Source organism: Rhinolophus sinicus, chromosome 17 (assembly GCF_057876585.1).
Source record: "Rhinolophus sinicus isolate RSI-liver-muscle chromosome 17, RSI-T2T, whole genome shotgun sequence".
NCBI classification, from domain to species: Eukaryota; Metazoa; Chordata; class Mammalia; order Chiroptera; family Rhinolophidae; genus Rhinolophus; species Rhinolophus sinicus.
In genome coordinates, this window is record NC_142517.1 from 211120270 (window position 1) to 211134023 (window position 13754).

The 13754-nt window shown below is 53.2% G+C and overlaps 1 protein-coding gene across 3 annotated transcripts in view; it reads left to right on the forward strand.

Moving 5' to 3' along the window:
- The window catches only part of UBE2F (ubiquitin conjugating enzyme E2 F (putative)), a 48719-nt gene that overhangs the window by 1198 nt on the left and 33767 nt on the right, over positions 1-13754 (forward strand). Inside the window, exons 2-3 of one of the 3 annotated variants that reach the window (XM_074315910.2) lie at positions 3252-3383; positions 11321-11350. In XM_074315910.2, the coding sequence (XP_074172011.1) occupies positions 3266-3383; positions 11321-11350 (148 nt within the window). In that variant the 5' untranslated portion in view covers positions 3252-3265. The remainder of the gene's footprint in view (positions 1-3251; positions 3384-11320; positions 11351-13754) is intronic. The other 2 variants (XM_074315911.2, XM_074315914.2) reach the window with 2 other exon arrangements.

The following is a 13754-nucleotide window of genomic DNA, read 5'->3' on the forward strand; positions in this document are numbered from 1 at the left end:
GGTGTGGGGCTTGAGGACCGCCACTTAGACAGACCTGCCATTCAGGTGGTAGGCTGTGCAGGAGGCGGCAGGTTTAGGGCTGAAAATGAAAGGCTTGGGCTCCAAAGGTCGGTCAGCCGACCGCGGTGACTCCTGCGCCAGACGGGAGGCTCTGGGCCCTGGCCTGGCTGTTCTGCGGAAGGAGGGTGAGGTGTGGACTTCTTTTGTGTTCCGATCTGGGCCTCTGGCAGGAGAACTGGGTTGTCCACTAGTGACCTGCAGTTCCATCTTTTACACTCAGTTTGGGACTTTTTCACAGCAGGAAGAATTGTAAACAAGGATTTCCCGGGCATCCCCACCCCGTGAGCTGACTGGCTCCCGTGTCCCTGTACAGGTGACATGGCCTGATTTTGCCACTGCGGGCAGGTGTGCTGAGTAAATATTACTTGATGATGAAACTAGTAAATAGTACCTAAGACTCATCTTTGAACTGTCTGAAAGGAAGCCCCACCCAGAGGAGGGACTTAAATGGGCCAATTAGGGCTTGTGGAATTGAGAGACTCAGCACGCTGTTCACATAACTGATCTCTTACCGAAAATACTGCCTTAGTCAGAGTGTCTTTACAATAGGGGAAGGTCTTCAAGGGGTGAAGCTTACTGAAGGAGGGATTCTGAAGCAACTGCATCTGTTCAGCAAACCTCTTGGCAGTTTGAGTAATTATTCAAATCTCTTTATATAGAGTTAATTTAACAGCTCTGGCTACATCCCCAAATTAGGCCTTTTATCCCTAAAGTGGGATAAAGGATATGATACTGATACAGATGATGGAGAAATAGATGGTCATTATATCCCTATACTTCTCAGGATGCTGGGAGGGTACGTTTTGTATTACCTTCTATGGAAAACAAAACACCAGTGCTATTTTCTTTCACACCTGGCACATCAGTGACCAGCATGTTGTATCAAAGGCCACAGCCTTGTTGAAGAGTGTAAGCCAGGACCCTGACTGGTGGAACTGAGTACGGGACACACTCTGCCCACAGAAGAATTCACTGTGGGCTAGTGGGGACTATAAAAGAACAAAGCGGAGTCCTCCGACTTCAGTGACACAAGTGTCTGGGTGTGAGCCTTTCGTCGTGAGAGTGAGTCTTGCCAGGACCCTCTGAGCGGCTCCTTCTGTGCAGGTCCTCAGAGCTGGGTGTGGACCAGGCATGTGCCCGGGCCCTCAGTTTTCCATGGGTCTCTTCATTGTGACCTTCCTAGGGTACTGCCTGCTGAACTCTTTAGACATGCCGTGCTTTTATTTTTTGCCATATTTCATTGCCAAGGTCAGCTAGAGGATAAAAACCAAGTGGCCTTTGTGTGGTGCATCCGTGCTTGCAGCCAACCCCCAAGGAATGGACGCGTATCTGGGCGGTCATCCGGTGACCCTGATGAGGTGTTCAAGTCTGGGTTGGCGACAGTGGACTTGGCCGGGCCAGACACTCCTTTGTGATCCAGTTCCTGACAACCTCATTTGGGGTGGGCTCAGCTAGAGCTCTGTCTCTGGCAGCGCTGGGTGGAGCCCCCACAGGTGTGCTCATTCCAGGCCAGCCCCGCCCCTTTGTGAGTTACTTCATAAACAGCCCCGAGCTCCCAGCCCTGGGTAGAGCTGAGAAGGTGGGTGTTGCTTGAGTGTGGTCCCTGCTTCTGTGTAGGTCCACCTGAGGAGATGGCATGGTAGAGGGGAATGAAAAAAACCAGTGTTGGTTGGGTTTTCACATTCTGTCAACTTTCTTGAGGTATAATTGAAGTACACCAACTGCACGTTTTAAGGGTATGATGAGGCGTCTTGACGGACGTGCATACCCCTGAAACTGGCACCACTCTCACGGCATCTCCACGAGGGAAACTGGTGTTTCTGTGGTGACTGCCTCTGGCAGCTGAGTGGCCTCAGACAGGCCAGTTCCTAGGCCCATTGTCACAGGTCCACATCTGTAAACGAGTGGGGAGTAGGGGGTACGAGTCCTTACCAGGCTTGAAATCCTCGTAGCTGGTGAATGTTAATGTGCAGCTGACCTGTCTTGAAGCTAATTTAGACCAGCGATTCTTAAAGGGCTTGGGGAGTGTGTGTGTGTGTGTGTGTGTGTGTGTGTGTGCGCAGAAGTTGTGTACAGTTCAGAAGGTCGTGTTAATGTGTCATTTTCATGATACAAGTAATAAAAAATAAAATCACACAGTCTTTGGGGAGATACAGAAGATCGTGGGAGAGGCTGTATAAGGGATCTGGATAAAAATGGTTGACATCCATGGGGGAGCGGTACCCTTATATGTTGGCTTTCAAGATCTTGGCCTCAAAGTTCTATGGTTTGACCAAGTTTCCCTCTGGAAGTTTTAGATCATTTTCTTTTGAAAATGATGAGAATGGTATTGAAAGGAAATGATATTAAAACAACAAAGGAAATTATGGAACTGTTGGGCAGGTGACCAACTTTTTTCCTCAATCAAAAGCTCCCGAGGCCCTCGCCAACCGTGCTAAAGCCAGCAAGAGCTGGGGGAAGTGTCAGGTGAATGGCAGCTCGTGAGAAACAGAAGGCGGATTCTAGAGGGCGATTATATCTGTGAAATTGGTCACTTGTCTTTAGCCCTTTCTCCCAGGCAGTCAGGGCGTCACCTGCGTTTGGTCCTAATTGTCCATCCCAGTAAAGTGTCAGTGGGGGACCCTGAGACACAGGTGGGTTGGCAGCAGCCAATGTAGACAGTCTAGTTTGGGCCGTTAATGTAACTGGATGTCAATATTGCCTAAAGCTGTAAATAAAAAACAAACAAATGGAAAGATGCGTGTTAAGGTTCTAGCTACACCTTTATTAAAGGAAGAAGGAAAGCACTGTTCTCAGCAGACGAGGACACTCCCCTCAGTCTGTGATGGGCCAGGCCTGTGGGCCACCCACGGGCCTGTGGTCCCTGCAGCTGGCAGGGCCCATGTGGAACCTGTTGGCTGAGGCTCTGCGGGGCCTTTATCACCTCTGTACCCAGGGCTGACGACCAGTCAGTGTTAAATCCATGGCTCTCCCTTTATAAAGTTTCAATTTATACTTTAAGAAATTAGACTTATGAGGGTGGTGTAGAGATTGCCCCAATTCATTATGGAGGAATCCAGTCTTGTTAATGTACCTTATAATACTAAGTTTTTCTACAAATTAAAAATAAATGAAAACCACCTTCTGTCGTTGTTGTCAGTGTCCGGTTTTTGTCCACAGACTGTCCTAACTGCGTCCGGTCTGTCTTGCAGGGTAGGTGGCAGTAATGCTGACGCTGGCAAGCAAACTGAAGCGGGACGACGGTCTCAAAGGGTCCCGGACGCCAGCCACAGCCTCCGACTCCACGCGGAGGGTGTCTGTGAGAGACAGGCTTCTCGTTAAAGGTAATGGCACCCACGGCCCTCGTAGAGCCTGTGACAAGAGGAAGTGTGACTGGGCTCCTTCAGGACGTGGGCAGCAGCCTGTTGAATAGAGACACCTGTTTGAAAACATTTTAAGATAGAAATACTTACTGCTTACAGCGAAGGACTTTGTCCCGAGCACGGGCTGTGGGAATGCTGATGGTGAGAAGATGGTGTTGGGAACTGGCGTGTCTTCTGTCGTGGGGATGTCCTCGGTAGGGGTGGTCAGCCGAGCCAGCAGGCCTGGAGTGGCAGGGCGGTGCTTCACTTCTTCTGGTCTCCTCAGCGTCAGTGTCCGGGTGGAAAGGGGGGGGTGGGACTAGGTGATCTTTCTGGTCCTTCCCCATTTGATCCCAAAGACTGCAGAGGGCCCTGTGCGAAATTCCTTCTCTTCACAGGATTAACAACCGTGCCCTAGTGTTTGGAGGAGGGTTTCTAGAACGTGAGTGTGTGAATACGCCCGCATTTGTGTGGCACTTTGCATTCATTCGTGGAACAGATTTACCCCTCGTAGGTGCAGAGGCAGTTTCCTAGGGTGGACTGGAGACGAGGAAGAAACAGTTCCTGCTGTGAAGGAGCTTATAACCCGGGGTACTTTACTGCATGACGTGTTTGCGTTTCTCAAGTGTGAGGAGCTAGGAAGCGAAGGTCAGGTGCTTTGTTAGAACTGCCTGCTTTCGTGGTCTGTTAGCTGGACGCCGTGGGCTGACGGGCATCTGATGTCCCGAAACTGGCCGGAGAGCGGTGCGCGTGACTGCGCCCACAGTGCTGGGCCTCGGAAGGCGTGGGGACAGGAAGGCAGCGGGCTCGGGGGAGGCTGCCCTTGGGCCTTGGCTCGACTTGGGCTTACCAGCCTGGTGGGTGGTAGAGGAAGGACCAGTGTTCACTTGTGGGTGTTAGCTGCTTTGTCCAGGACAGCACAGGCTGTATGCAGAGCTTGTTACAGCACAGGAGGCTTCCCCTGGGCTCAGGATGCAGCATGGCTCAGCACCCCACTTGGCTGGGCCCTTGAGGACCTGAGTCTCTTTCCTGGGTGCTGGCTCGGGGCTCCATCTGCAGAGGAAGCCAGGGGCCAGGCAAGCCCGGGAAGGGGTGTGAGGCATGTTGTCCTCCTTTGAGTAGTGGAGCCGTGGCCGCTGAGGCACTGGATGAGAGTCCCTTTTACGCGAAACCCCCCTTTGGGGACTTGGAGAAAAGTAGGGCGTCCGAGTTCAGCAAGGTTGCCACAGCCAGGACTGTCACCCTGGGCTGATGTGGGCTCTGTGTGAGTTTCATCCTGACGATCAGCAGTTGGTAGAAAGTGCGTCACTGTGTCTCAGGGACTCAGTGCCGCAGGTGGGCTCCCGGGAGCAGGGCGTGCGGGGCAGCAGAGTCAAGGAGTACGCTGGGGGCGAGACCTGTGGAGGGGGTGGAGGAAGCAGGAGCGGGCTGGGGGTCAGGCCTCAGGGAAGCCCCGTGACAGCCGGTGCGGCAGAGCAAGCAGGGCCCTTCAGCACTGTGCCCCGTCAGGCGCTGGCCAGGTGTCCTGCCCGCATCCAGCAGACAGGGTCAGATGGGGGCTGCCCTGTGAGGGGTGTGGGGTGAGGGGTCGTCTGTGCTGCCCACACAGGCTCTGGAAGGACTGAGCTGAGGCCATCTGCTGGCCACCCGCCCTCTTTGGCGGAGGGTCTGGGTAGTGAAGGCCACAGAAACATAAAGCAACGAAGTGTGTTGCTGTGCTTGACCTTCCGTGGCGTGGGGTCTGTCCTGGTGCAGATGGCTGTGGGGGGGCGCTGATGGATGGAGAGACTGGAGCTTGGCAGGGACAGTGGTCCCCAGCAGTGAGGGCCTGTTGAGGCTGCACCACGGGAGCTCCTGGTTTTTCCTTGGCTAGTGGGCCGGGTCTGAAGGGCAACAAGGCTGGAGTCCGTCCTGGACACGCTGTAGCTGGCCTTGCAGCCGCTGGCCAGGGGGTGCTTCTACCATGCTGGCCCGGTGACCACTGCAGCTCTTCATTTGTACCCCCCCCAGGTGGTTTCAAGGACGTTCTCCGGGCTAGAACTGGAGAGGTGCTTGTGGCAGCAGTCCCTGGGGGTGGAAAACAATCATTTCTGGGCTAGGACTGCGGGCTACTGTCTGCCCTGAATTTGGGGAGCTGGGGACACTGGGGAGAGAGTGTCAGATTCATGCATTTCCTGTTGGCCCCACACAGGCCTGGGCCATCACCAGTGTTTTCCGCCACAGGGCAGATGGCGCTGTGTTCCTGGTGGACCTTTGGGAGCCATTGAGTCTGGCGATGTCCTCACCTCCCAAAAAGCCCTCGAGCAGAATTACTTACTTTCTTGTCTCTGAGAGGCTGACACTGTTCATGTGATCGGAGCCTGTCTGTCTGCCTGTTCTCCCACTTGTTCACGCCACAAACGTTGCGGCGCCTGCTGTGTGCCAGGCTGCTGGGAGTGAGCCCTGAGGAGCTCGGGCTCCAGGCAGCTGGGAGGCAGCTGTTCCCTGTTTTAGTCTTTGTGAAATGCGGGGACTTGGAATTGCACCGAGTTCAGGTCAGGCTGCATGAGGCAACGAGAGGGAGTGACCTGCGAGCAGCCGTCGTCCTGTCAGCCCTGCACCCAGGTGCTTCCTGGCGTCCTCCTGCTTCAGGGGCTGGGCCCGGGGCTGGGCTGTGGTGTCTGCTCACCCTGCTCCAGGCCTGCGCAGAGCAGAGAGGCCTGACTGCCCAGCTGCCTGCCCGTGTTCTGTGGGGTGCCGTGTGGGCCTCCCTTGGTGAGCACCCGGCACTGGCAGTCCGGTCATGTGCTGGTGCAGGAGGGACCCCCTTCCAGTGTGCTTCCTGGAAGAGGGGGAGAGGACAACCATTCACTGTTCTCGAGCTGCTCTCCCCACTCGGCCCTGCCCAGAACTTGGGCTCAGGGTTTGGCTCGCATGTTGGCAGGACAGTCCCAAATGCCCCAGCTAGTACCATCGCGTGGTGGGGGGTGGGGGCATGGCTTCAACCCAGGAGGTTTGGAGGGCATGGTTCAATGCACAGCACCTGTGGAATGCCTCGGGGCGCTTGGCAGCCTGTGGAGCTGGCAGTGCCCCGGAGAGGAGGAGCCCTGCCGAGGCAGCTGGCCCTCATGGCCTGACTTGCTGTGCTGGGGGCTGAGAAGCAGTGAAGCTGCCCAGGAAACTTGGTGGCCCCTCAGGTGTACTGAATAGCCAGTGGGACTGGTGGGTGGGGTGCGGGGAGAGGGGCCTGTGGGAGGGGCAGAAGGAGGTCTGTGGGAAAAGGGGGGGTGTTTTTGGGGGGGTCTCAAGTCAGCCCTGTCTGCTCTTGTTGAAGTGGATGGTCGAAGGCCTTGGGGCTCCATGCCCGTAGACACCAGTCTCTGCTGCAGGGCTGTGTGGGTTTCCAGGGTTACAGCCTTGCTCCCCCGAGTGTGGAGGGGCCCGCATTGCAGTGTGCTGCTGGAAGTCCCTTGGACTGCGTGGAGGGCTGGCTGGGGCGCTGCGGAGGGGTCGGGAGCCTCCCAGGTCAGGGCACTGCGTGGAGGGGGAGAGCTCAGAAGAGGGGCTCAGTGCACAGACAGGAAGCTCACACAGAAAGCTCTAGTTCTCTCTTGAACCAGAGGCAGTGGTTCTGGTGGAGGAGCTGCCATCTCTCCCTGGGTTAGAGGGCGCGGCTGCCTCGCCTGGTGTTGCCTGATGGGGTTTGGAGCTGACTCTCGCTAAGAGCCATGTGCATCTGAGACTGGCCTTGTGTCTTGGTCAGCCAGGCCATCACAAAATCCCACCAACGGGCTGAGACAATAGACTCTCATTCCTCACCGTTCTGGAGGCTGGACGTCCAAGATCACGGCTCTGGCAGATTCAATTCCTGGCAAGGGCCCTCTCCTGTCCTGCGAGCACCTGGTGTCTGCTCACAAGGGTACTAACCCCATCCTGTGAGCACCACCCGCAGGACCTCACCTGACCTCATTCGCTCCCAGGTGCCCCTCTGATACCATCCCCTTGGGGCACAGGTGAGTGCGCAGCACCTTTGGAATGCCTCGGGCCCCCCGCACAAGGAGAAAGGCTCCTCATGACGTTACACTGACAGCACTGCTCGCTTGCTGGCAAGTGTGCTTGTTTGTCAAGCGTTTCCTGGGCACCCCATATGCGCCAGGCTCAGGGCCAGGTACTGGCAGCCGCGCCGTGGAGAGTGGCAGGTGCCGTGCAGGTGGCTGAGCGCTGCGGTGACAGGCCCGTGGCAGAAGGGGGCAGCACGCGCTGTGTGGGCCGCTGTGGTCATCGGAAGCTTCAGTGCAGTCGTGCTGCACGGGGGCTGTGCGGTTTGCTCTTTAGTTACAAAGGAAGAGCCTCATTTCTCAGAAGGAAGCCGTGCGGCTGTGGGGTTGTACAGGGTGCCGGCGTCTCGCAGCGGGGCTGGGCCGGCCCTGCGTGGTGGAGGTGTGGGCAGCGTGGGCTGGTGCACAAATACCCGGCTGCCCGTTCCCTTGCTGGTGGGTGCAGGGTCCGGCGGGCCCTGAGGTTATGCAGCGCAGGGCCGCCGCTCTGCCGGGAGGCCTCGGGCGTGTCAGGCAGTTAGCTTGTCCTGCTCATGGCTTCTGAGTTGATGGCTTGGTGTTCGTGCACCAGCGTTTGCCATCATTTGGCGTGTCATTGGGACAGCTCCCTGACAGGAACACCGCGCGAGCACCCGTGGCTTATTTTGCCATGTGTGCTGGGCTGAGTTAAAATGCCTGGCATCTTTATTGAAATTCTTGTCCCCCAGGATTGTACTGCTTCCCTGCACTGGTCTTGGACCAAACGCCTGCCGAGGCCCTGGCAGCGGGGGGCCGTTGCTGGACAGGGTCTGAGAGCCAGCCCTCCCCGGCCCTCGCCCGCCTTCCCTCAGTGGGTTACGCTGAACATGCAGATGCAAGCCTGACGCTCACCTGTGGAGGCTAGTTGTAGACGGCAGTGTGCAGTTACACGTGCATCTGTGTGAATGAGTGTGTAAACATTTTAGCTTGGCGAAATCGCCTGTAGCCGTTTCCCTGTCCCTGGGGAGAGGGAAAACTTCAGAGCCTCAGCTGCACCTACAACTTCTGGGGTGATGGGCTGGGTGGGGCTGGGTGGCAGGGTGGGCTCAGCGGGTTCTAGATGGTGGTGATGGACACTCAACTCCAAGTTTTACTAAAAATCATTGAGTCGTGCACTTCAGTAGGTCCATTGTCTAGCGAAGCTGTTGAACAGACCAGCAGGAGCCTCCCGGGTGACCGCCGTGCAGCCGGCCGGAGATCCCTGCCCTCATGAGCGGCCTCTGGCCCCACACCCCGTCCCCGCAGTGTGGGGGCCACTTCTGTGATACCCTGGTCAGTGCCACCACTCCCTCCTGTGTCCAGACTTCACCTCTTCGCTGTCCTTGGCACTGGACTGTTCTCTCAAGCACTTCCATTCTGGGGCCACTTCAGGTCCTCTGGGTGTGTTTGTTTGGTTTCTGGGCACAGTTTTTATTTCACTGGGCTTATATAAAGCTGGGCTACCAGAGGTCTTGGGACTGCAGATGGGACAGGCCCACCAGAGAAAGCCAGCATGAGTCTCTCCAAAAGGCCCTCACGGACCGTTCTGGAAAATTCTTCTCAACAGAAAGTTAAATGATAGTATGACACAATATGGAAATAGTATTTGCCTTAAAAACATGGAGTTTAACTATATGGATAACATTTACTTTAAAGTGATTAATATGAATGAGTCATTTGCTGAAATGTGTGTTTTTGATCGAATGAATGCCTTGTGTGCAGAGCGGGGCCCTGCCCCTTCCTCGATCGGAGGACCTGGTATGGCTGCCGGGGAGCACGGCGGTCTTCCTCAGCTCAACTTGATGGTACCCCACTCTCTTAGGGAGCACCCCGCTCTAGGGAAGGGCAAGAGTGGGCCAGTCGATAAGCCAAGACTCAAGGTCACCGTGTTCATAAGAACCATCGCCATCATTTTGTTTTGTTAAGTGACTGTATTTGAATGCACCACGACACAAGACTGCCAAGCAGACCGGCTCCCAGGCTTGCATCCCATCACAAAACCTGGTCCTTTCCGCTCGCAGCCAGAGGGTGGTTAACTGATACTCCTCTCAAGAGACTGCCTCTCTTTCTCCCGTGAGAAGGCTCTCTCTGGCTGGAGCTTCCGCTGTGCCCCTGGCACCACGAGGGCCTGTCACTCCCGGCTCCTGCCACCTCTGCCCACTCCACTGTCTGGATGCCATTCCAGGTACCTGGACCCCAGAACTGATAGTTTCATGGGCCCCCTGTGTCTGTACAGATGGTTAGGCAGCTGGTGTCAGACTTGTGCGTTTCCTACACCCTCAGCCTCACGGTGCAGCCCCTGCCAGTCTTCCCGCCATGCCCTCTGCGCTGTGCCACGTGGCCCTGCCATCCCTCCCACTTCACTCGAAGGAGGCGTCACGTCTGCTGTGCCTGTGTTTGGACCACGCATTTGCCTCTTAGTTTTATGAATCTGCTTCCCACCTCTCCACGGGCCTCCTGCTGTTCCGAATGCCCTGGCAGGGTCTGAGCACATCTGATGGCCTTGCTGGGGGCCTCATTCCCCCTGGACCAATCTGTGCCGACTTCACTGAATCACCACATTCCCCGCGTCTCCTACTTTTCCACCTGATTTTGATCAGTAACTTTCCAGGCTCTTTGTCCTCTGCTTTCTGCCCAGATTCTTTCTTCTCACCAGTCTCTCCCCTTTGTCGGTCTTATGGCACCAGGTGGCATTGCCCTGCGGAGGCTCCTGGGCCGTGGCCTTGGTTGTGCACCCACGCCTCAGCTTCCTCCCCCCAGGCTTCCTGGCACGGCAGCCCTTGGTGCCCCACACAGCGGGCGGCTCCTTCCATCCTCTTTGCTCGGACACCCTGACTCCCTGCCTTTGCTGGGCCTTTGCTGCCCATTAGAGTGCCCTCCTCACAGGTCCCGTGGCCTCCGCTTGCCCTTCTGAAGTTGTCCTCGTGAGGCAAAGCTCAGAAACTTTTGTTCAGAAATCTCCCTCGGCTCCTTTGCTGCAGCAGACAGTTGAGAACTCTGGAGCGTGCACTCCGGCCTCCGTGGTCCCGGCCCTGTTCCTCGACCCTCTTTCCTGTGGCTGCACTGTGTGCCTTCCGGCCTCTGTCCTGCCTGAGCCTGTGCTTCTGCACATCGCTCACTGCCCTGGAGTCCCTGTCCCACCTCTACAGACTGAATTCCATTTGTTCTCCAGAGCCCACTCAATAACCTCCTCCTTCCCATTGTCTCGGGATCCCAGAACACATTATGTCACGTGTGCCCAGTTATTTCTGGGTCCCCCCAGACCTCAGCTCTGTACCAGCAGGATGAGGCGGGGGTTTGCAGCATTGTCCTGGCAGAGGGGTGCTGAGCTTAAATGCTGATGAGTGACTGATAGAAGAGCCCCCAGAGGAGAGCGACGGGGTCAAGGAATGTAGCTCCCAGGGCACAGGCACAGGCACGGGCACGGCCCAGCAGGAAGGAGAGAGGGTCCTCCCTGGGCAAGTTTGAGCACAAACTGGGCGAGCCCTTGCGGGAAGGTAGAGCTGGGCAACTGGGAGACACGCAGATACATATTTATCGATCGATCGATCGATACCAGGTTTGGAGGCTCTGCTACTGGGGAACAAGATTTTAGAAAACAGTCAGTGACTACGTACCTATCCGTAATTTCTGTGTTGATTTTATGGTTTTTATTCGTGTAAATTTTCAAGGGCCCTTGACTGTAGTTGGTGGCATCCTGCGAGTGACTTAATATTTGAAAGCAATTCCGTGGCTTAACATCTAAAGTTAAGACCAAGTGTATGTTTTGGTTAGTTCAGCTTATTTTTCCCCCCTCAGTGTTGTGGAGGAAATTGCCAATTTCAAGCTGGTGGTTTTCTGTGGAGTAATGAGCTGACACTAACAACAATCTCTTTGTCTCTACAGAGGTTGCAGAACTTGAAGCTAACTTACCCTGTAAGTATAGCGTTCCCAGTCTCGCATTAAGTGCTGTGAAATAACTGCATGGAGAAGCTTGTGTGCTGTGGTAATAACCTCGCGTAGCAAAAAGCCTGGAACTTCATGTATGTGAGGAAGTTTTAATTTTGTGCAGACAGCTAGCAAGTCTTCAAGGCTCTGATGAGAATGAGGTAGTTACTGTCTTTCGGGACGTAGCCCCACCGGGCGTCCCTGCTTCCCATCCTCGGAGCAGAGGTGCGTTTGGTTAGTTTCTTATCTTCTCTCTCCCGCAGCATTCAGCCCCACGTCCTCGCCCAGTGAAAAGGTACATAAGTCAGTGGTGGCCAGCCCTATTTTTGCTAGTCACGCACCTTTTTGGTCCGGAAAGTGCTCATGCCGTTTATCTTGGGGCATGAGGTGGGACGACCGTTCTGCCCTGTGTCGCCAGGTCTTCTCACTGTGTTCGGGCCTCCCGGCTCAGACACACACAGACCCTGTGCAGGCTGTTACATTGTGATATGTGGCACAGTTTCCTTTCTTTTGTCCTATCATTAACCCCTTCCCTCAGTCTGAAAGGCCATGAGAGTCTGAAACCGTTGGCCATTTTCGTATTTTTTGGAATTAGAACTTTTTCTCCTGATACTTGGATAAAAGATTGTTCTGAGGCTGAGGGTGTTTGTTGACGTGGGTGCTGTATGTTGTATGTGGGTCTCCTCGTCTGGGTGAAGGCTGCAGAGAGCCCGATGTGGGGGCCCATTCCAACCTCTGCCTAACGCTGGAAAGATACTTGTGGGGCACGACCCTTAAGTAGTTGTGAAATGAGCTTCTAAAGGTAAGTACACATTGCTTCTCAAAAAATTATTTTTAACATAGTGTTTGTGGTATACTGGGTTGTGATATAAAATGTGTCTTATTGTGGGGCTCTGTCAAAACAGTTTAAAAGCCACTGCACTACTTGACTTCAAAGTTCCCTTCTAGTCAGTACTAGAAGGATCTTGGGATTCTAGTAAAAGGTTATCTTTCTACCTGGTGAAGTATTTACAAATTATTTGGCTTAAAATGTTCCAGGGAAACGAACAAATAACCATGTGTTTGAACAGGCTAGACAAAGCAAGGTTGGCAAAATAGCGAAGCTGGGTAATGAATACATTATACTATTCTTTTAATACTATGTGTGTTAGGATATTTTTCTAAGTAGAAAGTAAAGTGGTCTTTCTATTTTCTACTCCCACCACATTTAATCGAAGACCACAAAAAACTTCCACTTAGATGTGGTTCATTTTGTCCTCGATTGTGAATCTTACACAGGTCGTTGGTTTTCAATCCATAAAGTGTAGCTTTGGCTTTGTCTAAAAATTTGGTTTAAAAACAATACAACTTTATAATTGGCTCTCAAACCAGGATTTTAACTAAATACCTTAGATGTGAAGAAGGCATGACCCGTCTCCCTAGCCTTACCGCTAAGGTGTCAGATTAAAGAGACCACGTGTTACATGCCTCTTCTCTTTTTCTGCCTTCCCTCTCCCCCAGTCACAGTGGGGGGGATCTGACGCCGTTTATACAAGTAAGCCAGGCTTTCCACAAGTATGCAGCTCATTATCCAAAAGGAAACAAGAAACCTCCAAAGAATAAATTATTATCTGTTTAATCATCTTTCTAAAAAACTTAGGCAAGTGATATAACTTGCCACATAGCAGTGCCATTTAGTCAGTCAGAGCTAGTTCGGGGCTCCATACTGTGGGTTTATAGAGATTTCTCTGTTTGCAAAAAAATTGGAAAAAAAAATCTATCTTTCAGATAGATGGAAATATTATGTGAGTCTTAGCCCATGCTTACTGATAGAGGAAACGCCTAACTGCAGTTTTAATAAAGCCCGTGCATTGAACTAAAACAAAAACCTGACTTTGAACCTTTTGTTGTTGTTGTTAGAACTTCGAGTTTTTTTGACCTTTAAAATTTTTGGTTCTTTTCAGTAGTTTTATTATTTTTTAATCTACCTTGATAATTCCTTTTTTCTTGGTGGGCCAGTCTATGTTCGAGGGATTGAGTTCTACATCAGTACCTTTATTAAGACAAAGGTGAATGCTAGAGATGAAGAACAAATGGATAATCTAACTTCAAGCAATCAGTGAAACGTTCCCAGCCCTTGTCATGTTTTCATTACATGTGTTTCAAGAAACATGGCATTTATCTTTTCAACTTTGAAGATAGGAAAAACGAAGCCCATTGAAATTGTTCCACGCGCAGTTCAGATGTGGGATTTGGGTGAAGGTCTTGAATGCTTTGACTCCCGGTTTCTTTATTCCTAAAACAAGGAATGTGACAATGTAATCTCTCAGACTCTTCTTGCTCTTCTAGACTAAGTTATCTTTCACTCTGCAGTGATTTTCTGAAGGATCTGCTTAAAAAAAGAAACCCCACC